This window comes from Benincasa hispida, chromosome 12, assembly GCF_009727055.1.
Source record: "Benincasa hispida cultivar B227 chromosome 12, ASM972705v1, whole genome shotgun sequence".
Lineage (NCBI taxonomy): Eukaryota > Viridiplantae > Streptophyta > Magnoliopsida > Cucurbitales > Cucurbitaceae > Benincasa > Benincasa hispida.
This window is the reverse complement of record NC_052360.1, coordinates 17,647,174-17,675,106: the sequence shown is the minus strand read 5'-3', so window position 1 is coordinate 17,675,106 and position 27,933 is coordinate 17,647,174. Positions and strand designations below refer to the sequence as shown.

General features: G+C 31.8%; 1 protein-coding gene, 1 long non-coding RNA gene and 1 other non-coding gene across 8 annotated transcripts; all 3 read right to left on the bottom strand.

Moving 5' to 3' along the window:
* Positions 1-9,385: 9,385 nt before the first annotated feature.
* Positions 9,386-9,466, bottom strand: TRNAL-AAG. The gene has a single exon. It is a non-coding gene; the product is annotated as a tRNA-Leu (tRNA).
* Positions 9,467-12,131: 2,665 nt separating this feature from the next.
* Positions 12,132-17,312, bottom strand: LOC120066982 (luc7-like protein 3). Of its 6 annotated transcripts, XR_005478898.1 has the most exons (10): positions 17,112-17,312; positions 16,587-16,715; positions 16,177-16,216; positions 14,630-14,705; positions 14,339-14,539; positions 13,814-14,026; positions 13,345-13,732; positions 13,194-13,251; positions 12,971-13,038; positions 12,132-12,659 (listed from the first exon to the last, which is right to left on the bottom strand). XR_005478898.1 is itself a non-coding variant. In XM_039018320.1 (8 exons), the coding sequence occupies exons 1-7, from the start codon at positions 17,152-17,154 to the stop codon at positions 13,391-13,393; spliced, it is 1,044 nt and encodes a 347-aa protein (XP_038874248.1). In that variant the 5' UTR covers positions 17,155-17,312; the 3' UTR covers positions 12,132-13,251; positions 13,345-13,390. The 6 variants fall into 6 exon arrangements, 1 of the variants encoding a protein (XP_038874248.1); XR_005478896.1 differs by having other exon boundaries at positions 12,971-13,251; XR_005478897.1 differs by having other exon boundaries at positions 12,132-13,038.
* Positions 17,313-22,813: 5,501 nt separating this feature from the next.
* Positions 22,814-24,068, bottom strand: LOC120067791. Its single transcript, XR_005479019.1, has 2 exons — positions 23,722-24,068; positions 22,814-23,142 (listed from the first exon to the last, which is right to left on the bottom strand). It is a non-coding gene; the product is annotated as an uncharacterized LOC120067791 (long non-coding RNA).
* Between the last annotated feature and the right edge of the window lie 3,865 nt (positions 24,069-27,933).

Sequence of the window (27,933 nt, the reverse complement as noted above, 5' to 3'; positions counted from 1 at the left end):
AAAAGGTTAGAGAGACAATACCTTTGAAGAACACTTTCTTTAAGTATATCCCTCGATCAGTCACGAACGCAACGAGCAAGAACTCGATCTCCCTCGAACACCAACAAGTATAAACTCAATCCTCGAATAACTGGACACAACCACAAGATTGCCTTAGTATTCTCAGTGTGAGAATCCAAGAGTTGTGGACTCTGGCTTATTTTGGTTTGAGGGAAGGATTTGAGTGAAGGAGGAAGACAATCAAGTAAGCGAGTGAACTATCGTGTAGAAGATGGAAGTCTATCACATAGACTAGATACTCGATCGTATAGACTCTCAAGTTATCGTCTAGTAAACTCGATGCTATCATATATTCATTCGACCAGTAATAATGTAAGGCACTAAAGATCGACAACTGTACTATTTGTACTACAGATATATTTCTGTGTCCATTGGATATGACCAATCAATAGTATAATGACCTTTCACAAATCACTCGTAAGTACAGTTGGGCCAAATTACCATTTTGCCCCTATAGTTACATCTAACTCATTAAGTACCACTGATCCCTCTAATGAATAATAAATCATAGTCCTGCTATGACTAAATTCCTCTCATGCTAAGAGAAGGTGTAGCGTCACATTGTTCAAGCCCTGAAATCAGCCCTTAAGAGAGCAATTTATCTACTTACCCTTATTTCGAGGAAGGAGTGAATTCCATCTTGTGTAGTTGAGTTCCCAGCTCCCCAATCAGACGAATCCCCAAAATGGTAGGCTTGTTAAGTCAGCGATATGGGCACTCTCACCAATGCAAATCAAAGGATTGCCCTCATAGGCAGAAGTTCACAACTCACTCAGGATTAAAGTCATGTTACCTATAATCATCCTAGTGAAATAAAAGTCTCAATTATGAACCGTGTTATATAATGAGACTAAATATTTCGTGGTTCGGTCTTGTACAAACTACTTTATATAGAATATCCTCACTCACATGTCTAATACACGACTAATCAGGATAAGATCATTTGTAGCACTTTACAACATTTGTAACACTTACAAAACAGACCATGCACGTAGTGTCACCAGGATAAGGTATCCCTCCTTATTCATATACTACAGAACATTTAGGTTATCATTTAAAATACGATCCACTTGTATGTCTCTATATACATGTTTAAGTTACAACGATAACCATGGATCTTAGCTTATTGGTTTATGGTTAATGCAACTAAAATATCAAATATTTCTTAGACTGATGTGAATAAAATATCATATATTATAAATCATAAAATGTTTGTTCATACAAGTGTTTTCAAACTACATGACCCTATGAGATTTAGGGCATCAACCCCAACAAATATATGGTTATTTTAGACATACCAAACATCAAATGTCCTCTGTGGTGGTAAACCATTGGTCATACGTGCATACAAGACTGCCTCAAGGCTAAATATGGATACACACCACAGGCCCAGGTTTCTCTGGACTTCCTAGTATACTCTGGTCTCACTGGATCCCGGTAGTCCTCTGAACGACTGGGTGGCATTATAGGCTCAGTATCTTTTGGGCTTCCCAATATACTCTAATCATATTTTAGCCCGGTAGCCCCCTAATAACCTGAGTAGTATTACTAAAACACTTTCAAGTAGCATGGAAAAAATAACCATCTCTCGGGTACAAGAATTAGTAGTTTGAAACCACTTTTTAAAAATCATTCAACATCATTTATCCCACCATCAAGAGGGTTTCTTACAAAACCATACAAATCATGGTAAAGAAAAATCAAGTTCCAAACTACATTTTCATAACTTCAGTTCATATAAAATCAATGAGGATTCAGAAATCATGATTCAATGCAATTATGAAATAATAGTCAAGTAAAACAGATCATGCCAACATATTTCACAAATCATGACATACTACCATACTTATATACTTTTCATATCAGAATACTTAAAATAAACCCACTCACAGTCATGGGCATAAATTCCTTGGCTTATAGGCCTTTCCGATCTCAATTTTACCTGAAGCAAGGTCTTAGGATTACTAGACACTCATGAGAGATTGTTAAGATAACCCTAAACAACCCCATAATGATTCCATAAAACCAATTGAACTCAATTTGAGCCATAAACTTTCACATTGCACCTTAAGCACATTTTCCTTAAAATATCCAAAATAGCTCAAAAATCACTTTAAAATCCAAATTTATTCATTTTAGTGTTAAAATATCAAGAAAATCTTAATTGGGCTTAAAAATGCTTACCAACACCCAAAATGGTTGTGGTAAGGCCAATGGGCAGCAAAAATGGGCATAGGTGCACTGTAGGGGCGTGTGGGAACTGGGCTAGGTGTGGGACGCGTGCTAGGGGGCATTGGACATAGTATGAGGCATGCGCACACGGGGCTGGGCGGATGGGCATGGGACGTGCACACTGGGCAGGAGGCCTGGGCAATGCTGAGCGATAGGCACGCACGGATGGGCAGGCTGAGTGATAGAGCTGGGCATGCATGGGGGTGCCTAGCATGTTGTCTTCGGTAGCATTTTCCCTATTTTAACTCGATTTTCCAGAGTTTCAAAACACTATTTCTAATCAAATAAAATTCAAATAAATTTTATGAAACTCAATAGGAACCTTTTAGCTAGTTTGCCAAAAATTTTGGTGCCTAAATCCTCCCCCAAAGTCCCTTAAAATATCCTTCAATACAACAAGCTTTGTCTTACCCGAATTCCAAACAACTTCATTTTTATCAAGTTTTCTCAACTTTTTTTTTATCTCCAATCACTTCGGCAGCCTCAGATGTTTTCTACACTCATTCAACTTTCATTTGGTTCAAAAATCATGAATTTTCTAGAGGTAAATTGGAAGAACTAGCCTTCCAAAAATACCTTTTATGCCTAGCCAAAATCTGCTTTTTCTTCCTCCAATCATATTCAACCAACCAACTGCTTACTTGCTTATTTACATGACTTTTTCTCTTTTTTCTTTATCCTCTTCATCCCTAAACAACTTTATCAAGTTAACTTAATTTTTAATTTTAGAGAATTAATCTAAAACAATTTTCCAACAAAAACAATTTCTCCTCTAGACACTTTTAGGTCCTCTTTCTTCTCTTACAATTTTTTTTCCTTTCTTTTCCTAACACTTAGTCAATTATCCACTCATAATTAGTATTCAATTATCCGCTCATAATCAATTACTTCAACACTCAAACAAATTATTAAGTTACTAAATAAATAAAAAGAACTTGCACTTGTATAAAAAACTCTAACTACCAACTTCAACACTTAGTAACAAAACACACTTAGGTCATATATTTCAAATTATTCATTTAGGTAAATTCTAAACTTACTTATTTAAGTTAATCTTACGTTTAAAGAAGAGGAAAAGGAACAAAGGCTTACATAGATGAAAATGACTTTCTGGTAAACTTTGATTCAACACAAATTTCACATTTGTGTCTATTATCAGTGCTAAAATTCGACGATAATCCTAAGCTTACCATTCTATTTAAAGAACGATAATTGACATGCCCCCAATCCAGAATCCCAAACATCACACAAGTCAACGGTATAAGCAGAAGAGTTGATATTATTATTATTCTTTGGCATTTGTGTCAGTACATTCAGTTTGTACATGTGATCACTTAGGTAGTCTTTTTCCACATACACACTCCACTTTGTTAGAATAAATTTATCTGACGCAAATACAAACTTGAACCTATTTTTGTTAAGTAGATTTCTTGACACTAGATTCTTTCGAATCTCTAGCACATGCCACACATCATTGAGGGTAAGTTTTTTTCCAGAAGTCTAATTCAGTAGGATCTTCCCTTTGCCTTTAACATAGGCAGTTGAAGCATTTCCCATGAACAGTTTATCACTGCCATCTAGCTTCTCATATGTAATGAACAATGTCTTGTTCTTATAAATGTGCCTAGTAGCACCAGTATCAATCCACCAACCTTTGGTGTCTGAAGCCCTATTTACCTCAGAAATGACGGCAACCAAATCGTCAATTTTCACAACGTTAACTTGATTGTTGGAACTTTATCCCTTCTTATGTCTGCACATCGCAGCAGTATGACCATTTTTACTATAAACCCAACAATTTCCTCAAATGTGGTTGCAAGCATCTTTCGTTGACCCATGCTTCACATTTTTCTTTTTGAAATTCTGCTTCTTGGGTTTATACTTTTAAACTTCAACAATATGAGCTTTGGCTTTGGCTTTGACTTCCAGTGGAGTTTTATCTCAGTTTCTATTATCCTCTTCTATATGGAGTTTCACCTTAAGGTTCTCTATAGATAACTTTGTTCGTTTCTGTCGGAGATAGCATTTAAAGTCCTTCCAGAAAAGAGGCAATTTCTCATTCACATTAGCAACTTGGAATGGCTCACTGATAATCATTCATTCACTTTGTAAATCACTGATGATAATTTGCAACTCTTCCTTCTGACTGACTACTAACTTGGTATCAATCATCTTGTAATCTATGAATTTTTCCATAAGAAATTTCTTAATACCAACATCTTTTAGCTTGTACTTCTTGTCTAGTGCCTCCTGCAATAGTTTTGATGTACTATAGGCATTGCAATAGACATTATACAAAGTGCTATCAAGATCACTAAGTATATAATTACGACACAGGAAGTTTGAATACATCCATGCTTGCTTCACAGCTTTTGTTTCAGGAGTTATAGCTTCGAGTAAGGTAATTGTGCAATCTTCCTTCAAATAATAAGATTCAATGTGGTGAGGTAACATATAATCTTTCGTTACCATCTCACGAAGTTGTATCCTTTAAACTTCACTGGTTTTCAGCATGGAGTTTGACAATGGGTGATCCCATCACGATAGTAACAGCGAAATTATACATTGGTTGAGGAGTTTGCAGCCATCAGTTTTGATAATGCTAATTGTCTTCAGATTCTTGGGGGAAAATGGTATATATAAAACTGAATACAAACTGATTACACCTCAATACTAGAAACAATACATTCAATGTATAATATTCAAACTCAAACAAAAGACAAATGGTGTAAAGAGGCTTATATATGAAAATAACCTAAGACTTGATGGAACCTTAAAAACTTTGGAGACTCTAAAACATAATCGAGGCACGCTTCTAATAAGCGTTGTCCTGAAGTTAATTATTCACTCTGCATGGGCTGCAAGCAGACTACAACAATGGTCTCAGCAGAATACAATGACTAATTCTGATAGAACTACAACCTCGAATTACTCGTATCTGACAGAACTCTTGGATACTTGCTCTCAATTCAACTCAAGAACAAAAGGGGAAAAAAAGAAGAAGAAAAAAAAAAGAGAACTTTTTACTTTGGAATGAGATGCTACAAATGAAGAATTAACTTGTTATTTATAGGCTAGTAAATTAGTAACTCTCCAAATTATAAATAAAGTCAAATAAATACAAAAATTAAAATATTTGTCAAATATAACTCAATTGAGTTGCTATTTGATAAAAATCAAACAAAACTCATCCAATTTGAAGAAACTACAAATTTAACTTTCTTATGTGTTGAATAATTTGTGCATGAAATATCATGTTAATTTGACGTTTCAATCCAATTTGAAAGTTTCCAAATAATGAATTTAATCTACACAATTAAATCCATTTTTATGTTTCAATATTCAATTGTTTCGCTTTCTTTCACTATATATATATATATATATATAATCCAACATAAATTATATAATATTACAAAATAATAATTATGCAATTTTTTTAACATAAAACATGTTCATAAATAAATTAATAATAGTTTATTGTCCCTAATATTTAATGGGTAATTACAACTAGTTTTACAATTTATGAGTATAGTATCAAACACATTTTAAACAATTGTTTATACTAGAATCCAAATTTTAAAACTATTACCAAATACATATTTAAAACATGAAATACAACTCTGGATTCTATTGAATTCTTTGTTTTCAAATTTTTGTTTTAGATTTCCTATTAAACAAGTCTAAGGTGTTGAAATTTCTTATATTTATGTTGGGATTTGTTTAAAAAAGAGATGACTCATCTTTCTCTTTTTCTTCTTTTGCAAAGGCTTATTTAAAGTTTTGATATTTAAGAAGACGGAGAAGGAGAGAGATAGAGAGAGTTGTTGTAGAGGATGGAGAAAGAGGTAAAAAAAATAAGCGCTTCATCAAAATTTAAGAATATAAATTGATATTTTTCCTATCGATTCCTATATGTATCTACCTCCCATTATGTTCTATTTGATTATACATTATGTGTGGCTTCTAGTTTTATCAATTAAATCTCTAGACTATAATAATTAAATCAATTTGGACTCTTAGTTAGGATTTACTTTTAAAAATTAAAAATGCATTAATTCTAATCGTCCATTTTATTAATTCGATATTTGAAGAAGTCCATACATGTATAATAATTGAAGCATTGATGATTTTTAGATGTAAACTTAATAAATAGTTTAACTTAGATGACTAAATTTAGGAGTTTAATTCAAACGATTATAAATCTAAATGAGCTGTAAATTGATGTACTTACGAAGGTTCAAAATTTAAATTGATACAATTATTAGTTCAAAGTTTTAATTTATACAACTAAGTTTAAGGATTTAAATTGGTCGATACCTTGATATGTTGGTATGTCACTAATACTCATCAATAAAATATATTATCCAATTTGGTATATCAATTATACAAATGATATATTTTACATTTATCACCAATATTTCTCGAGGGCTTTTTGGATCTTTCGATTTTAGTAGTGATTTGGGTGCGTTTTTTTTTTTTTTTTTTTTAAATGTTCGTAAACTTGAAAAATAATATTTACAATATGCAGTTTTGCTGATTTATTTTGATATTGTTGCAAGCAGCCCTTCTAAACAAAACTCAAAGTTGTTTTATTGTTTATTTATGGAAGTTGGCTAATATTTTTTAAATATTCAAAGAGGAATAGAAAAGATAATTAATTATTTTTATTTTTGAAATATTAATAGATAAGAATTGTTTTAAAACGTGACCTAAATATTCTAAAGATAAGAGAAAAAAATCAAGCTAGAAAAACAAAGAACACCAACGTATATTTTATTAAACAAGCATTTGTAATAAAAGACAAATGAAGAAGCAAACAAATAGACCTTGTTATTATTTATTATAAATCATAGTTACGATCATCAACATTTATTATTTATTTATCGAAGACAATACAATCCAAATAGAACGAATAAAGTAAAAGATTACATCACGAAAAACAAATATAGAAAACCACTAAGGATAAAGAGTAGTAAGAAAGAAAGACTCGTGCTCCTCTAAAGCTTTAGACTCAAGGAAATGTGCAAAAATATTTTACCATCGACAAACATGAGAGAAAGAAGTAATATCCAATATAATATTTGCCTCGTCAATAAAGTAAGAGACCTCGGTGATATCATCTACAGTTATTTTTTTTACAAGTTGATCATCTCTAAGTAATCAGATTCGACCTAGAGGTTCGAATAAAGAAATTGGAAAATTCTTTCCATCCAAACGGTTATCAGCATTTAGACTTAAAATAAAGCATAAACTTTAATTTTTCTAAGATAAAACATTAGTACCCTAAACTTTATTAGTTAATTAATTAATTTAATAAAGTATCCAATTAGGTGGTAACTAGTGATTGCATATGAGATTTGATTAATTTAAAAGAAGGTCATCCACGTTTTTAGTATAAAGTTGTTTGGCGGTGAATCTTTTAATAAATTTGAGCCCTCCATTCTTATTTAAATGGAAAATCCATTGTGCCCACTAAGTATAAAGTTATTTTCTTTACAATTTTGGGTTATTTGTTTTAAATGGAAATTAAATAAAGCTACTCAATTTGCTCGAGAAGATTATTCTAAAGATTCATCCCTTCTTTCTAGTCTTTGTTGGAAATTATTTGATTTTAGACTTTGTTGGAAATTATTTGATTTCATACCTAATTTAAAGACTCGTCTATAGTCACAGTCTATATATTAGACTCAAATCTCATTTTAAGTCAAAATTTAACTAAGCTAAGGAAATTTATTCATGCATTGGATTGAGTATACGTGTATTTTTTTAAAATTTATGTTAAAAGCGATATATTTTCAAATATAGAAAAAAGAACCAAAATATTTACAAATATAGCAAAATATCACTGTTTATCTATAATAGATTGCGATAAACTACTATTTGTGACTATCTGTATCATGATAGACATATAGAATAGCTTATCGTGATTTATCGCAGATAGACTGTGATACTTTATTATATTGTAAATATTTTCAGTAGTTTTATCATTTAAAATAATTCCTCATATATATATATATATTGAAGAAGTGAGGAAAATAAAATTACTTTTTTAAGAAGACTAGTCTAAACATCAATTCGTCTTTATGTCGAGATAGAAATCTTTTAAGATATTTTGCAACTTGATTTGATTTTTTTTCTAAAAACAACCATTTAACTTTAGATGAGTCTTGTCGATGTAGTTTAAAGACTCACTCAATCTTAGTCTATATTCAGCTCAAGTTTACTTTAGAATCCAAACTTTAGTCTATAAATTTTTAATAGGAACAAATTTCGAATCGTTTGGCAATTGCTATACTTGTATACTTCTGAAAAAATATATTTTTGTATATTTTACTTTAAAAATAATAAGCTTCTAATTAATGAAAAACATAGATGCGTAAAAAACTAATTAAAATGTTTGTTAAATAGAAAATAGAAAATCCATAACCTTAATAACTTAATAAAGAACGATATACAATTTATTTTTTCATAATTGAAAGTGTTAACCCAAAACATATTATAATAAAGGTTTCAATGCTTTTAGTTTTAGTTTATTTTTGTTTCTATACTTTCAAAATGTTTGCTTTTTTTCAGTTTATTTTGGCCTGTATATCTTAAAAATGTTTATTTTAATACTTGTACTTTTAAAAAGGGAACATTTTGGTCTCTTTATTTTTACTTTTATTTCACTTATAAAGAGTAACAAAAACAAAGTAACTTTTTAAGAGTACGAGAATCAATATGAATCAAAATTGAAAGTATAAGAATTAAAAAAAAAGTTTGAAACAATTTCAGAAATATAGGAACTAAAATAAACAAAATCGAAAGTACAGAAAATATAGTAGTATTTAAACCTTAAATGTAGATTTTTTAAAAAAAACAATTGAAAAATAGTCCTTTTTCAAATTTCATACCACGTTTGTTGAGAGTGGGATTTCAAATCTAGCAATACATTTCAATTTCTCATGTTAGATTCGTGAGTTAAGCATAATGGAAATTGGGCCGGCCCAACATAAAAGCAAAGAGTTTAAGGCCTGGCCCAAACGGGGGCTTCTCGATTATTCAAGAAAGAGAAGATAAAAACTATTTGAAATAAAATAAAATAAAATAAGAGTGTTGAGAGTGGGATTTGAACCCACGCCCTTTCGGACCAGAACCTTAATCTGGCGCCTTAGACCAACTCGGCCATCTCAACTCTTTGTTACACGTTGCCTGCCTATAAATATATAGTTAATTTATTTTCAACCCAATTGTTCGAATTATAAATTTTTTTAATCCAAATAACCTTTATTAAAAAATAAACCCAACCCAACCATGAAATATTTGGGTTGTGTTAGGTTGGGTTGGGTTGGATTGGGTTGGTTCGGGTTAATCGGATCATTTATCTAAAATTTTGTTCTAAAATTCTAATATAATTATTTTCATATATTTAATTAAGATTAACAACTCAATTTCAATTTATATAGTGAAAATTTTCTTTCTAAAGTACAAAAAAAAACTATTTTTAAGAGTTATTGAAGAATAAATTATTCAAAAAATATTGGAATTAAATAAAATTAAAATCAATATATGTATAAATAATCGTGTTATAAATATTAAAAAATATATATTTTAAAGTTAATAATAAATTCGGGTTGATTTGGGTTATATTAGGTAAACCCATAAACCAACCCAACCCATAAAATGTTCATTTATTTGAACTCAATCCAACCCAAATGAGTTGATAACCCAACCCAAATGGGTTGATCGATTTTTTCACGTTATCGGATTTTTTAAACACCCCTATCACATATAATCACGATATCAAGAATAATAAATAATGTATCAATTTATTCCCTATTATTATATCTTATTCAATGAACTTTTAGTAAATATCAAATTCACTTTTTTATTATTAACTTTTCCAATAATACAATAAAATGTAGCTATAAATTTTAAGTGCATTTTCACATTGTGCTGTTGAATGAAAATTACTTTTATTGTTTTCTGAGTTTTAGTAGAAATCAACCTCATAGAAAAAAGATATAGGGACAAATGTCAATAATCAATTGATACATGTTGCATCAATTAAACTAATAATTATATCGATTTAAATCCTGACATTTTGTAACTGTATCAAATTACACCCTCCTCCACATTTGATTCACTATTATCATCCAAAACATTTGATTTGAGTCAACTAAACTCCTTAATTTTCATAAATCAATCAATAATATTTCATTACGGTTAAGTTTGCAAATCACATATGCATTGTCTCAAACGTGTGTACACTACTCCAAATAATTTTTGTATTTTAAAATAGACGATTACAATGAATGCATGAACAATTCTCAAAAGAAATTCTAACTAAAAGTCTAAATTTATCAATTTATAAAAATTTAGAGATTTAATTAGTAAAATTATAAAATTCCCACCAAGTTTTCCTAAATTGAACAGTATAAATTGATACACTTACAAAAGTTTAGAGTTTAAATTGATACAATTATTAGTTCATTGTTTAAATTGATGCAAACCCTAAAGTTTAGGAATACAACTTGATATTTTCTCAAAATATAAGAGCTAATTTTACAATTGATCAAAACAATAGAATTACATTTAGACAATTGAAAAAATAAAATAAAATAGAACAAGACCTATAGTTTAGAGATTAAATGATATTTTACCTATTAAAAAAACTAGTGATAATCAACCCTGATATTATGTGGCTTGGTTTTTCCTCTTTTTAACACCATAAATCATTTGATCATTAACGATACTCTATACCGGTTGAACTAAACTTATTTTGGCATGATGCAAAACTAACCAAATATTAATAGTTAAATAAATAAATTATTTATTTAATTGAAAAATACTGAAATATGAAAAAAACATAAAGAATAAATGGACGTTAGGAGCTCCAACTAGAATAGATTAGAATAGCTCACTCAAGATATGGAACATATTTCGAAAATAAGTATGAACAATTTTAACCTCCATCTTGTAACACTCTTTATTAGGAGCGGCCATTCAAACCATACAAATCAAACCGTTTCTAAACACTTAACCAAATCGAACAAAAAACTAAACAGAAAAATGTGATTCCATTTAATTTGAAGAAATTTTGAAACCGAATTAATTTGATTCGATTTGATTTCAATTTTAAAAACCAAATTTGAATCCAAACCAAATTTTTAACTAATATACATAAATATATATATTAAAAAAAGAGAAACCATACCATTTTTAATTTAAAGAACAAAACCAAATTTAAAACCGAATCGAACCATTTTTTAATTTAAAAAAATATAACATAGATTTTTTAAAAATACCAAAACCAAATTTGAAACCAAACCAAACCACATATATATAAAAATCTATTAGTATCGATCAATATTTTCTTTTTGCTATTTCTTTAGATAGTTTTTACATTTTTTTTTATCTATAAAAATTTTCCAAAAATTAAATGTATTATTGAAATTTTCGATTCCATCCAAAACTAAGGTGCTTTTGAACATTTTGTTAAAATTCAAAGGCATCATTGAAATTTTAGAAAATTCAAAACTGTCTATTAAAAATACAAATGTCACATATTTTCTGTAACTTAACCTTTAGCCTTGACTAAAATTTCTTTTAAAGATGTGCTACTTTCATAAGACTGGGGGCGCCAAAGTATTTTTTAACAGAACATATATATTACTCATAAAACCAAAAGTATAGAAGGGTTAAAAATGTATGATATTAATATCATGAAGGAATCTGCTGTATTTCAAAGTATAGTTGCTCCAAATATGCATCTCGTCAGTTTTGATCAAAACTAATTTCCAAGTTTTGGCATTCCCGCTTGACGGATAGTTTTTTTAAAAGCCATCTCTCAATCAAAATTTAAGAACAAAGAAATCAACCATCTGGCCTTCTTACTTATTTGATTGAAGACGAAAATGGACAACTATAGACAAAGTTTGAGAACAAAAGAAACAACAGTTGCTCTGTTAACTTGTCCCCAATGTTCTAAAACAATTTCTCAGATTCCCATCAATAAAGGGATGAACTTCAGCAAGTATCGAACACGTGACACAGAACCTATATCTCCAAAGTTCCCATATCAACGCGAATCAAATGGTTTGGAAATTACCATATTGGCGCATTCAAATGGTTCAGCAAATACCATCTACTTCGCAAAATAAATTCCCTGCACGGATCATTCCTTACCGAGTTTGTTCCACAGGCAGGCTACCGAAAAAAATGCCCAATACACTTCCTGCAAACTGTATGGATTAAAGATCATGCTATTTTACAGATTAACAATCAAATTTTACCTTCAAGCACCACATAAAGTTGCACATTTCATGAAGCTATCTCATACTTCTTCCCACTTCTTTCACGAAACCAGAATTTGGATGCGGAAAGCACTGTACTCAATAAAAGTTATACCTCCTTTTAGTAGGTATTATCGAGCTCCATTTATGTAATACAAACTTCCATTCTGCTAAAAAAAGAACAAGGCATGTTCCACCATGATGCTAATACTACCCACGTTCCCCTAGATTCTATTCTCAACACCAGATAATATATATACTTTAGAAAACATGGGCAACAAATAATCACGCTCACTAGTAATATACATATCATTTGAAGACCAAAATACACCTCGGATGCAGGGTTGATAACATGAATTGTTGATCAAATGGTCTTAAGAAAGAGATAAGATTTATAATGTTACCTCAAAAATGAGAAAATAAACGTCGGCCCTCTCAGCAGTAGTCAAATATGCATATATTTTGTCCTGGCCTATTAAACACGTGACAAACACCGAAGTAGTGCAAGCTCACCCAATATGAAAAAGTAGAAGAGACGTTGAACTGTCTTTTATAAGAATCTATTATAAAAAATGTGCAAATCAAAAGTCAAACTATACTTGAAGAAGTCACAAAAAAAGTACCTACCTCAACCCTTTTCTCCTCTAATAATAATGATGAAAGGGAGATGATACAGTCAACACAGCTGTGAGATAGCAAAAAAAGTTTCACCAATACTAACAAAGTAACTTGAGGACCAAAGCATACATTCATAAGCTTCGAACATGAAGAGATCTACCTCAATTAGTCCCAAAGCTCAGACCTCCCACCAACACAGTTCATAGTTATGGGCGCACTGGACTTCTAGATGATCTCCTGGGACCACGTCTTACAGGGGATTTTGACCTGCTCCGATCGCGATACCTATCTCTACCTCCATCTCTTCCATTCCTAGACCTCCAATCCATTCCTCTTATTTCATCACGGCCACCTCTTCTAGACCTTACACGATCTCGGTCTCGTTCGCGATACCTATCTCGATCCCTGTCTCGCTCTCTGTCACGATATTTGTCGTCACTAGAGCCACTTCTCTTTCTTCTCTCAAGCTCTTCTCTCTGCTTCCTCCGTTCTTCTGCCTCTCTCTCCCTAACTAATCTTTCTTCTTCCCTTGCTTTCTCCTTTGCTTCCTGCCAGGTGACACCCACTTAAACATATTTCATCAAAAAGAAAAATGGTTTAACTCTCATTTAGTTTTAGGAATGCCTTACCTTGTGCTCAGTGATGAAATCTCTGACCATACCATAACCAACGTGCTGCTTACCTGTGACGTGAGACTGAACTCTCTCTGCAGCATCATTTGCTACAAGAAAAGAACCACATATCTCACAAAGGGCCATTTTTTTCTCTTGAGCAAGCATCAGTACCTTGTCATTTTGGGTTTGTTGAGTCAAGGCTGTTTTTTCAGTATTGAGTGAATCCACCTGAAAAGAAGAAAATATAAGTCCAATAAGAATAACTGTTTCTATCCCCTACTGACTAATTTCTTGTTTTTTGGATAGAGTAGTTCTAGAGATGTCCTGTTTTTCAATGTGGAATGTAACCAATATACACTAAGTAATATAAACTACATTGTGAATTTGTGATTTATGCAAATGTTTAATGGGAGAGATTCTGGAATTGCTCCTCATTTTTTTTGGATAAGAGGAATTGCTCCTCATTTAAGTCATTCATTTCAAATAATGTCTATTCAATGGTGTCTGGAATGCTGAAGGGAACCCAGCTTGGATAAGCACCTTTCTCATCAGTGCTTCAGCTTCATCAACTTTACCCGCTTCACCAAGGGCCTCCACCTGTTCCAATAAATTCTTTATTTTTTCCTCCAGCACAGATAATTGCTCCGACTTCTCGGCTGACAGTGGAGTGGGTGGTGCAGGTTCAACCTCTTGGGCAAGACGCTCTCGTCCACGCCTAACACGTCGATCCAAGTCCATTACCTGTTTAAATGATTGTAGTTTCCATTAAAAGAGAGAAATAGAGTACAGACATCAGACCTACACCATCAATCTTAAGCATATAGCACTAACCAATTTCTCACAAAACTGAGCAAGTTCAGCCTCAAATTTGGGAACGTAAGCATCATGCCTGGGTGACTTTTCAAAGCTGAGATATTCAAAAATAAAATTAAGAAAACATTAATAAAAGATAAGAATTTGTGTATTTCTTTTATAACTACAGTTAAAATGCATTCATTTTAAACATATTTCAAAGCATGTATTAACTAATTCCATATGTAGAAACGGATAAGAATCTGAAGAAACTTTTTATTCCTGGAAAACCAAAGATACGCTCAAAATAAGCACATCGGTAAGACCAAACAATGTTTCAAGATGCCCATACTAGATGTCAATAATGCTGCTCAAGCCATCCAAGAAGATTACTTCCTTTCAGGAACATTACTCTTCCAGTTTAAAAGAAATTAGTAAAGTGAAGCTCTTCTATCCATAAAAATGACGCGATACTTATGTCAAAGGAATCAGAAAGATATTTCTCAGATTCATAGCTCCAAATAAGGCAACATATAATAGAAACCACTAATTCAATTGATTCACAAACTATGTAGAGAGAGGGAGAAGCCCCAGGTTCAAGCTTCACACAGAGAACATTAACACAAGCTGAAGCTGTTGATCTGCCTTTTTCCTTAATGTCCTTACTCTTTGCATTTGTCAGAGGATACTCAAAGGCCTTCTGCCCACATCCTCCAAATGCAAAGGAGCATCACCATGCCCTCACGAACATCGTGTTCATGGTGATGAAGTTGCTACCATGGCGTGTACCTTAATAAAGATGCGCACCATAATTGGGGTTGGCAATGAAAGTGAGAGGCAACCCACTTCTCGCCATAGCATGAACCTTAATAATAACACTTTATACTATCAAAGAAAAGTAACTGAAAAGAGATGAAGGTATCACACAATTAAGAAATTATACATCATAAGATAGGCTTGAAATTAAGCATATAAATTTAGGACTCATTTCTATTTGCAAGCTATTTCTTTCCAAGTTGCTTCAATGTACTATATTTTTCCGACCTTAAAATTCATCGACAACATTCATGAAGATTGAAAATAATTAGTCCATAATGCTCCAATTGGAAAATAAAGCACAAATCTCACAACAAGATACTCCTTTTCTATTAAGAGAAGACCATATGATGATTTTTTAAATTCCACGAGGGGAAGATATGTACATGCATACAACATGTAAGAATGTAGTAATAGTGTAATATACAACCAGGAATTGATAAAACGACATCACGAACAGGAAACTGGAACGTGGATGTATAAAACAACAGACAATCACCACCCATGAAAATCAAGCCCATCAAATGTTATTATCTTATATTTCCCAGAATATAGCAAGTGCAATTTGCAGACCTCTAAAGAAAGTAGTCAAAATATAAATAGCGAAAACAGAAGCTTTGTTTTATGACCACATGCAATAACAACTACTAAATCTATTATATAAAGAAGATAAAAATTCATGACACGAAGCTTTTTTATTATGAAAGATTCATGACACAAAGCTAGCAGAGGGGTTATACAAGCACTCAAATTTGGAACTTGGTTGTCACCTTTCTTTCAATTTCTGGTCATGTATCCTAGGACAAGGACCTGATACAAAAAGCAGAAACAAGAATTCAATCTTAGATACAAATTACTCAACAGTATAAACCGATAGTCTGCAAGGAAAAGGTTTCTTAGTTAAAATAGGGGAGGGAAAACAAAATTCTGCAAAGAAAAGATAAACCAACATATATTTGTCTTTACTATTTAAGCAGACCTATAAACACAAATCAGAATCTTATCAGATAAGAATAAACATTGAGAAGTAATAAAACAGCATATGAAAACATACACAGAATAAGCATTTTACCATTATCTTCAACAACTGCTACTGACTTCTCCTTATTGGACTTTGTTCACTTAGAAATTTCACATAGACCAGAGTTATGCTTTTAACATAAAAAAGAAAACAACGCACCAAGGTCGCTCCGAGTATTTACGAAAAGATCATGTGGGCAAAACCGAACCATATAGAACCCGCAGACCTCCTTATCATCCCACATAACTTCCTTGTATCCTCTTCGTTCTTCCTCTGTTAAATTACGCGCTAGAAAACCAAAACAATTGCAAAATTAGTCACTTAGTTTGAAGCAAAGACAACTTTCACCACAGAAATTTGAAGGAGGAGATGAGACACACGAAAATACAAGAAAGCAACAAGAAAGATCAAATGGCAACAAGAAATCTGAAGAAAACGAAAAAGAAAATTACAAATAAGAAAACCCATGTTGGTAATTAGAAAAAGGGAAACATAAAGTGAAAAATTGCACGCCTGGTGGATAGTACCCACATTCCCTTCCAAATTCCTCTATACTAACAGAGACATTTCTATTCCTCTCTAACTAGATACTCCATAAAATCAATAATCAATAACACATAATGGAATCAAATTGGAACGAAATTTTCCGCAAAATCAAAAGGACGAGTTTGATCAGATGAGAACCTGAACCCATGAGTTCATCCAGAAGAGCTCTCTGAGCATCCATGTTGTGGAAATATTTTCCAAAGGAACACAGAAGAAGGGAAATCTATGACTTGAAGAAAAAAAACCTAATTCAGCAACTCTTTGAAGTTTTGAGAATCTATGGAAAAGAAATTGTGTGGTGCTGATGCTAGGGTTTGAACGCCAACAAGAACAAAAATAAGGAATACAAAAATTCTACGTTTTTATATCTAATAATAGGGGTGAAGAGCACCGAACTAACCGGACGGTTCGGATCTGGTTTAGAGTTTGATAGACCGAACCGGTCCGGCTTTAGCCGACTCGGTTAGGGGTTAATTGTGCCTTGCCAACTTTTATTAGCTCATTTTTCAACTTCTTTTAGTTTGTGAACTTGTGAAGTAAGATCTTTTATTGTTTTTTGTTTATCTTTTGAAGTTTGTTATTTCATTTGTGTGCATACTTTTCATGTTTTTATTTATTTTTGGTTATACATATACTTTTCCTGTTTCAATTATTTTTATACATTTAGTTTAAGTCATTTGTGTTCTATGTTTCAGTTTTTTTTTTTTTTTTTTTTGGATTTTTAAAATAATGTGAAGATTCACTGAAAAATGAAGTTATTATATAGATGTTTCATAATCTTGTTGAGGATAATTATGACGTACCAAAGTCAATTAATTTATGATATTTTAGAATTACTTATAAATTATTTGTACTAATTATAAATAAGGTTCCCTTTAATTAAAATTATAGATCTACCCGAGCCTCTTCCTCCAATTCCAACACCCACATCACCAACATGCAACGGTGACATCCACAACTACAACGATTATTTCCATCGATGGTGCATTAGTTCTTGAAGACACTCGATAACTGACAAATCAAGTGACATTTCTCATCCAGTACAATTTGAGATGCACCAAAATATTGGGAGTTAATGTTTATAAATTTAGTTTTCATAAATATATAAAAACAATGCATTAAATCCACAAGCCCCTTATGTATGCAAGCCATAAAACACTGTTTACATTGAATTGACCATATATACCAGTAATGAATAAACAAAAGCCCCAACCTCGCAAACCATATATAAAATATACGTGGGGGGGACCCTCGTGAAAGTCTCTTAGGAGGTATTTGACTCACCAACATGAGTTAATTGAGTTTGTATAATATACCAACTAATTGTTTGGTCCATTAACTTTAGAGTTGAGTTGGTATATTTTATCAACTCATCTCAACTCTCCCTTCTTCCAATGTTTTGAATGACTACACTCCGAGAACCAACTTTGACGAACACTTTGACATGGCCAACTTGTTGGGTTGATGCCCTAAAGTCTCTTGTCCTGTAGTTTGTAAACAATTTGTACGAACGCTTGTGATGTATAATATATGATATTTTACTTCACTTCTTGATTTTGCTCAGTTGTTTGCTTTACCACAAACAAATAAACCTAAAATCCCTGGTTATCTGTATGTAACTTAAGCATGTATGTGGTGACATACAAGTGGATCACGTCTTAAAAGATAACCAAAATGGCCTATAGTATATGGATATAGAAGGGAAACCTTATCTTGGTAACGCTACAGATGCGACCCGCTTTGTGGAATGGTCACAAGTATTGTGACTTGTCACAAATGGTATGATCTTGATCATTTGTGTAGGGAACATGCAAGCGGGGGCGTCCTATACAAAGAGTTTGTATAAGCCTGACCACAAAATGTTAACGTCTCGTTATATAACAACGTTCATGACAGAGACTTCACTTCACTAGGATGACCATAGGTAACATGACCTCAATCTTGAATGAGTTGGGAACTCCTACCATTGAGGGCGGTCCTTTAATTTGTATGGGTGCGAGTGGCCAGGTCGCCAACTCAAACCTACCATTTTGGGGATTCTTCTAATTTGGGAGCTGGGAACTCAGCTACACAGGATGTAATCTACTCATTCCCCGAAGCAGGGGCAAGTAGATAGATACCTCCCTTAAGGGTTGATTTCAGGGCTTGAACGATGTGGCGCCATACACCTTCTCTTAGCCCGAGAGTAGGTGTTCACACATAGTTGGACTATGTTGTATTGTTCATTAGAGGAATCAATGGTACTTAAGGAGTGAGATGTAACTATAGGGGAAAAACGGTAAATTGGCCCAGCTGTATTTACGAGCATCTGTGAAGGGTCATCGTACTCATGATTGGTTATATCTGATGGACACAAAAATATAGTTGTGGTAAGAAGAGTTCAACTATAGATTATGTATTATATTTGATATAACATATAGTTTAATATAAATAAGATATGATAAGTTAGTTATCATATTTATTTATGTTAATTTTTTAAAAATTTTCCTAATTTCTCTCCAACCACCTTAGTGGATGGTTAATTAATTTTTGTGGCAATTGGAATAAATGGAAAATAGTTTTCTTTTCTTCCATACAATCAAGAAACAGTACATGATTGAAGGCCATTTTCTATACGATAGAAAAATCACAGAATCATTCTGTGTGTTCTTCCTTAATCTTCTTCCTCCTTCAGACTAAAACTCATCCTCCTAACCAAAATAGTCAGAGCCCACAACTCCCAGACTCTCACCCTGAGTATAGCGAAAGCTCCTAATGGTTGTGTCTTCTGTTTTGGTTCGTGAAGTTCTTGAAGAAAATTTTCAAGGTTTGTTATTTCGAGGTTCGTGATAGATCGAGAGATATACAAGAAGAAGGGTTCTTCAAAAGTAGTATTCTTGAACTCTATTTCTTTTTAACAAGCATACTGTAATTTATTATTGAATACATATCTTGTATATTTACTGTAAATATAATTTTTTTCAATCAAAATAGAATTTGGACGTTTAGCTTCTACTCAAAGATCTCTTTAAAACATTACATTGATTACTAAAATGATGGGAGAGATTAAACTAAAAAAATCATGACAGAAGAAAAATATAGAGCAAAAATAGAAGGAAGAAGAAAAAGAATAAGAGAATGACGAAGATGAAATTCATAGAAAAAAATTAGGAATAAAAGGTTTTGATTTCTCTTTGGTTCCCATTTTATTTAACCATATTTTTGTAAGAAATGCAGTTAGTTAATTGTTGTTCATTACAAAAAGAAAAATAATAAAAACAAATAAAATAAAGAAACACAAACTTAAAAAAAAATATATGTTGAAAAATTGCTAATCATATTTAATTAAAAAAGGTAGAATTATTTAATAAAAAAAGTTTCAAAACAAAAATAATAATCGTAAAAGTAGATTATAAACTCAACTATGCACCCCAAACACAAACATATAAACTCAGACAAAACAATTCTACACCTCAAATACAAACATATGAACTCCACAGATATATGAACTTCACATAATTCTATATCTCAATTCAGTGTTCTAAACAACCCCTTATAGTTGTCATTGTAATTTGTAGTTGTCATTGTAATTTGTAGGTTCTGTCGACTTGGGTATAAAAAACAAAGCTCTTGAAGAATAAAAGAAATGGGTAGTGGTTTTTCGTCGTTGAGGACTCTATTTTTAGGGTTTATGATCATAAATGGGAGTCCAACAAAGAAGTTATAAACATCATTTCAAGTTTGCCTTGTTCCTAGGAGACCATGGCCACTTCATCGTTTATTTAGCAAATAACGACTTTTGCTTCTAAACAACTCAAACTTGTGTTTGAAATGGAGCCTTTTTTTTGTTTTTTTTGTTTTTTGTTTGTTTGACTGCAAATCATGTGATTTAACGATTTTGCATAAAAATCTTATAGAATGATTCGTATATAATCTTTGCTCATTGATGTTTATCTTATGGGAGTGTCTAAAAAGAAAAATTTATTAAGGACTGAAAGAGAATAACTTAAAAAATAACTTTCTGATTTCAAAATTATGTAGAGATGTCTTTGGCTCAACCTAAGAATCCACAACTACAAAATTAGGGATACGGTGTCAATCAGACAACCAACATTGTATCGATTGTTATTGATCAACATAGGTTTTTTATCATACGATGACAGTCATATATTATGTCAGATCGACATGAAATGTATGCTTGACATTAAAAATTAGTTACTAAGTTATTATATGTACGTCATGGATACCAATATCTAGAGGTGTGGAAAGAGTTGAGGTCTTCCTACCTAGAGATGTTCGTCATCATTTTTCTTAAAAATTTAATAAAAAAGAACTTTGCACACGTTCTAACGAACAATTTTTTTCTCCCTTTTCCACCCATATGTGAAACAATCAATACTTGTATTATATACATAACACACCAACAAACTTCATTAATCAATATTTAGCACTTCTATTCAGCATAAACCACAGTTCCAATAAACTATATTGAGAGACATTCAATATTTTTATTGCACACACATCACACTCCCAACATATTGCATTCAACACTTCTATATTAGACACAAATCACAATTAGCAACATCTAACAATTCTATTGAATAAAAAATGCCAAAAAAAAACCCTGAATTTAACAGATCTCACATACTTACATCAATTCTATGAACAAACACATAAAAGAGTAGCCCTTCACATATTTAAAATATATATTCATATAATATATACACACTATTCTATTCAAACATTGTAAATTTCTTTCTTGTTCATATGCATTTTTTTTCCGTTAACCTACATATAAATAAATAAACATAACCTACAACTAAACTATAAATTCCATATAACATAAGGATGAATAAAAAACACCTACAACATTGCATAGTTTTGCTATATTTTGTGTATATATTTACAACATTACATATGTGTACTAGAGTTTTGCAATATTTTGTGTATAAATAAATAAACATAACCTACGAATAAATTATAAATTTCATTATAACATAAGGATGAATAAAAAAACACTTACAACATTATATATGTGTACTAGAGTTTTGCAATATTTTGTATATATTTTTACACATAGTATCGAAAACACTATATATAAAAAAAATTAGAAAACAATATACTTTAGATATCGATTTGATCAATGCAATTTTGATAGAGTATATTAAAATATAGCCAAAACAATTTTATCTTTATAGATTTCCAAAGTGTATTAGAGTGATGTTGGAGAACATGTTTAGCTTATCAAACTTTTAATCCTCTAAATAGTTTAAAACATTAGAATAACATGATTATAAAAGTTAAATATTAAGAGTTTAAGTAACTTATATATTCAGGACTCTCTGAATACTAAAAGAAAAATAGCTTTCAGTGACGAGTAACCGCATTGCTAAAAGTAAAAAAACTGCGTTAAAAGTATTAGCAATGTGTAAAAGCGTGTCGATGTGAATGTTGCAGTAGCCGCATAGTCAAAAGTTTCAGTGATATACTATGCGCCGTTAAAACATGACTTTTACTGATGCTAACTCGTTACTAAAAGCATACTTTTAGCAACACATATTTTGTCGTTATTTGTGTTATATAGTGATGTTGAAGATTCGTCTCTAAAAGTTAAGCTTTAGTAACATATAAGATTGTTGTCAAATCTGGATCAATGGTCATTGCAAGTATCCTTTGCAATATATGTAAGTGTCGGAAAAAGTATTTGATTAATTAAAGAACTAATTTTCAATTTAATATGTAAACATGTTATGAGTAGTACAAAACTAAACTATAATATCTGTTGAAAACCAAAATTATAGGGTTACTGATCGATATCGAAGAAGGTTGACTAACAAATATCTATATGGATATAATAAAAGTAATAAGATATTTTCATACACAACTTTCTACAAACATAACAATTAACTCTTTTGCTTCAACAAAAGTAATATAATTATTCGTCCCTCCATAAGCTAGTCAACTTACAAAGATTAAAAAAAAAAGTGGTAACTATAATAAGTATAAGACTCTAAAACTGTAAATTGAAATTACTTGTTGATCCTAAATAATTGTCTTTTTTAGCTTACATACTTCAAGAAGTTTCATCGTCAATTTCACCACACTTACTTTTTTCTAATGAAGTTGTCGACTTCACCACACCCAATTTGAACTCAAGCATCTTCCTACTTCCGTCCTGAAAGTTTTTAAACTAAGAGGAAAGACTAATAAATTTCAAATTCATTTGGCAAAATGTATAAACATAAACACAAAGGCACACATAAACAACTTAACATAAACTCAACAAGTTAATGATTCTCATGAAATTAAAACACAATAACTAGAATTTTGTAAAATATATAAACATAAACCAAAAAACTTATAAATACATCCAACTCAATGGAAACCATGAAAAAACTTAACGAAAAATTCACTTGAAAAACTTATAAAAAACGTAAGATACTTATAGAACCTTAACTAAATATTCCAGGATTGACCGAAACATAACAAAAGAAGAATTGCAAGTATTTATAAACTAATTTGAACGCTTAAAACCAATTTGAAAGAGCGAAAGGGTAATGATACTCATTGAATCTTAAGAACAACTTCGAACTTGTTGGCTAGCATTCGAAAGCATCCAAACTCACAGATTTAAACCTTAAACGCTATGGGTAATTTGATTTGAGCTGAAATTGGAGTGTGAGTAGCACCAGGAAGTCGAACCCAAGGTTAAAAACGTCGATGGAAGATGCTAGAGCTCGTTGAAAAGAAAGGACACCATGCTACGAACCTAAATGAAGTGGGCACTCGCGTCAAAAGTTAGATCTGGAGGTTTCATTGTTGTCGCACTTCCTGAAAGCGAGGGAGATTCGTGGGTTAGTTAAGCACACCATCAACGCGTAGACTAGGCCACATAAAAATTGGTTGCTAGAGTTTGTAAATCATTGCTGCAACTCATCGTAGGTTCATCGATCTGCAAGTAATCTGGGATTGATGGAGAACAAGATACTAAGCAAAGAGGATAACATAGGAACTTTCAATAGAGAGGGAGGGGGAGAGGGTTTGGATTCTTTCTTTCTTTCTTCAATAGAGAGGAAGGGAGAGAGGAAAAATAGATAAAGGGTGGGAAAAAGACAATGTGAGGGGAAAGGGGGAGGGAAACGAAAATTTAATGAGGTAAAATATCATTTTAGTTTTTAACTATTTCCCTTTTTTTTAAAAAAAAAAAAAAAAAAAAAAAACCTTTATTGGCGAAGTAACATATTGTTAAAGATCAAAACATTTTGTGACATACGATAAAATGTCACAAAAAAATTTAGTAACATTGATTTCGACTTTGCCGCTAATAGTTGTTTTTTGTGACATATTTTCAGGCGTGTTGCTATAAATTAACGTTTAGCGGTAAGTTTTGGCTCCAAGGCCCTTGACATATTTATTCTTAATTTCTCCCATGTTATTAAAAGCTATAAATAAGGATGTTGGTTCCATAATATTGCAGTTATATAATCTTTATCTTCTTAACTTATGGGATTTTAACATGATCAATCTCGACTGTTTAATTAATTAATAGAAGTATTGGTTGATTAGGTGAAATAAATTCTTCAAGATAATTCTCTCTTGTGTGTTCTCCACTTTTTATTTTATGTTTTTGTTTCGTTTTTAATCCCATTCCACCTGTTGATTTATTTTTTAAACATAAAATTGGGTGATTGTATCTATGGTACTTAAGTGAATTGGAATCCCAATTATTTGAATGTTTTATCAATATATTAAAATTTGACATTGCACATTTGCAACTTCGTATGGATGTAAACATGGGCGGAGCTACGTAGAGGTCGGAGGCACGTGACCCCCTCAATTTATCCATCTTTTGTATTTTTAGTATAAATTATAAAGTGATATATATATATATATATATATAAGTTTAACATAAATAACAATATTGGTGCTATCTTGTTGGTGTGGAGTGTGTGGTGAAATGTAAGGGTTCAATTCCTATACCTTATTAACATTTTATTTGAATTTTAAATGACTTTTTACCATCATCTTTAATGGATTTTTAAATTTTAAACTCTTGTAAATCCTAATAAAAGGAAAGTTGGTCAAACAATGTGCTCTTTAAAATATAATGTGTCTTTTTTTTTTTTTAATAAATAAATAGTCAAACAATATTTTCTTTTTTATCGGCAACAAAACCGAATAGTTTATAAACTTTTTTTTTTATTTTCGAAATTAATTTTTCAATCTCAACTCTCAAGAACATTTTATTAAAAAGATTTTTTCATTTTTTTTACATAATTTTTATATTTACATTACGCTATATATATTTTCATTTGCTTCCATGTTATTTTTACATTCACATTACTCGTATAAGTTTTTAAAATTAATGTCAAAGTTCAAGCTAGAGGATTATCTGTTGTCACTCGTATGGATATACAAGCTTGACAAGTAAGTTTTAAAATATTCTTAGACTTTAAGTTTTGATGATTTTAAATCTATATAATAGAATGTAATATTCTTATTATTAATACTTTTGTAGAGTCAATTCAAAATTAATATGAAGAGAGTATAAAAGAAAAATTTGTAGAGGCATTGTTTTCAAAGAAAAAAATGTTTTGGATTCTGATCAATCTTATACAGAAATAAATCTAGAAGAACTACCTACAGATTTTGGTCTAAGATATTGTGAATGCAATGAATTTAGTCAAAATTTGTAAAGAAATACTGCAAAAAACAAAAGAATTTGATTAGGATTCGTTGTTGAGTATGGTTCATAATTTATGTCATAGCCATGATATTGAAGTTCTTAAAATAGATATCATATTTCTAATTTGAGGATGGCAAAGGCGAAATTCTCAGCTAGTTACAAATTTACATCATTATCGTGTTGAAGTTTTCTATGTCATCATTGATATGCAACTTCAAGAGCTGAATAATCATTTTACAAAAATAAATACTGAATTGCTTCTCTGTGTGACATGTCTAAATCCATTAGTTTACAAATTACTCACTTTGACATTGATTTTACCTGTTGCCACAACTAGTGTAGAGAATATTTTCTACTATAAATATTATGAAGACTTGATTGCGTAATCAAATGGGAGGTCAATAGATGAATGATTGTCTTCTAACCTATATTGAAAAGGATTTATTTGATAAGTTAGATAATGAAGTATCATGGATCGGTTTCAAAACATGAAAACTCGTTGTTGAATGAGAAATTTTTGGTCGATCACAAATTGCCACGTCATTTCTCAAAATTAATAACAAAATTCCAAATAATCGAATTTGGGACCAATTAGAAGTTGACATGTGTCCCAAATTGAAGTTGAAGACAAGTTCAAATGATGCCATGTGTTTTTATCACAAGCGTTAGATTGAGTAAAATTAATTTGGCCTAATTTGATATTATAATTTGGATTATAGTCCAGTTAGCCCAAAAATGGGCTTAATTTGTTGCCAAAGAATGCCCAAGTCCAACTAATTAGGCCCAAAGGCCAGACCCATAGATCAACCAAGCCCAAGCTAGTCCTATAAATAGAGGAGTTCTCTTCATTTGTAGGGGTCAACAATTCTACACTCTAGAGAGCTTAAAGGAAATTCTCTACAATTAAAAGACTCTTTGACTCTTGAAGCTGACCACGCTTGAAGAATAAAGTCTTTTGGAGATACAAGCATTCTGAAAATCGAAGTCCTTTGAAGATACAAGCATTTTGACCATGTTTGAAGGCTGAAGTCCTATGAATATACAAGTATTCCGAAGACTGGAGTTCTTTGAAGATACAAATATTCTGAAGACTGAAGTCCTTTGAAGATACATGCATTCTGACCATGCTTAAAGACTGAAGTCCTTTGAAGATACAAGCATTCTTCCAAGACTCCAAGCTCAAGAATATCCACACACTCTGCCTCTATACATCTTGCGTACACATTCAACTGAGAGAGAATCAGAGGATCAAGTACTAGAGATTGTACCACGTTGCATCAAATCAACATCAACATCAACACCAACTCAAGTTCAACTCCATGAAACAAGTTTCTACGAAAGCCTTGTGCGAACACTAATCCTCCAAGAAGATCATCAAGCCCAAAGGTCGATCATCCAAGAAGATCAACAAGCCCAAAATTCGATCGTCCAAGAAGATCATCACGCCTAAAGGCCGATCATCCAAGAAGATCAACAAGCCCAAAGGCCGATCATCCAAGAAGATCAACAAGCCCAAAGGCCGATCATCCAAGAAGATTATCAAGCCCAAAGCCCGATCATCCAAGAAGACCAACAAGCCCAAAGNATCCAAGAAGATCAACAAGCCCAAAGGCCGATCATCCAAGAAGATTATCAAGCCCAAAGCCCGATCATCCAAGAAGACCAACAAGCCCAAAGGCTGATTATCCAAGAAGATCAACAAGCCCAAAGATCGATCATCCAAGAAGATCAACAAGCCCAAAGGCCGATCATTCAAGAAGATCAACCAACTTAAGACTATATTTCATTTTGGAATCATCAAAATATTATGTATTAGAGATTGTATTCACTTTCCACAAAATTAATACAAATACAAAGTTCAAGTTCCAGGAAGTAAATTTCTCTTGAAATCTCATGTGAACAAATTGGCACGTCCAGTGGGACATCTCTACCTCTCATCTCTCTCGTCATCTAAGTCAATAAATCTACAAATGGCACCAAAGAAAACCGCATCTAAAGCTACCGCCACAAGCGACACTTACATAAGCTCTGTCAAAACAGAACAACTGATGGAATCTCCTAAAAGTGGGATCGTCATCAGAGAAACTTCCTTGTTCGACAGCTATGCTTCTACTTCTGATCCATCAGATAAAGAATCGCACTTTGATGCAGTGTCTGTCATGGTAACTGATGTAATGGTTGAGTCGGTCATGGCAAAGATAGAGAGAGATAAATTTCCTAATGAAAGCTATAGAAGAGCGAGATCATGAAATCGCTATTTTAAAAGATCAAATACAGGCTCGAGAAACTACTGAG

Excerpts from the sequence above, each read along its gene's own strand:
- LOC120066982 (XM_039018320.1), bottom strand. The coding sequence starts at position 17,154 with ATGGATGCTCAGAGAGCTCTTCTGGATGAACTCATGGGTTCAG. Across the intron at positions 16,716-17,111 it reads GGATGAACTCATGGGTTCAG|CGCGTAATTTAACAGAGGAA; the intron begins GTTCTCATCTGA and ends TTGGTTTTCTAG. Across the intron at positions 14,540-14,629 it reads CTCAGTTTTGTGAGAAATTG|GTAATGGACTTGGATCGACG; the intron begins GTTAGTGCTATA and ends TCATTTAAACAG.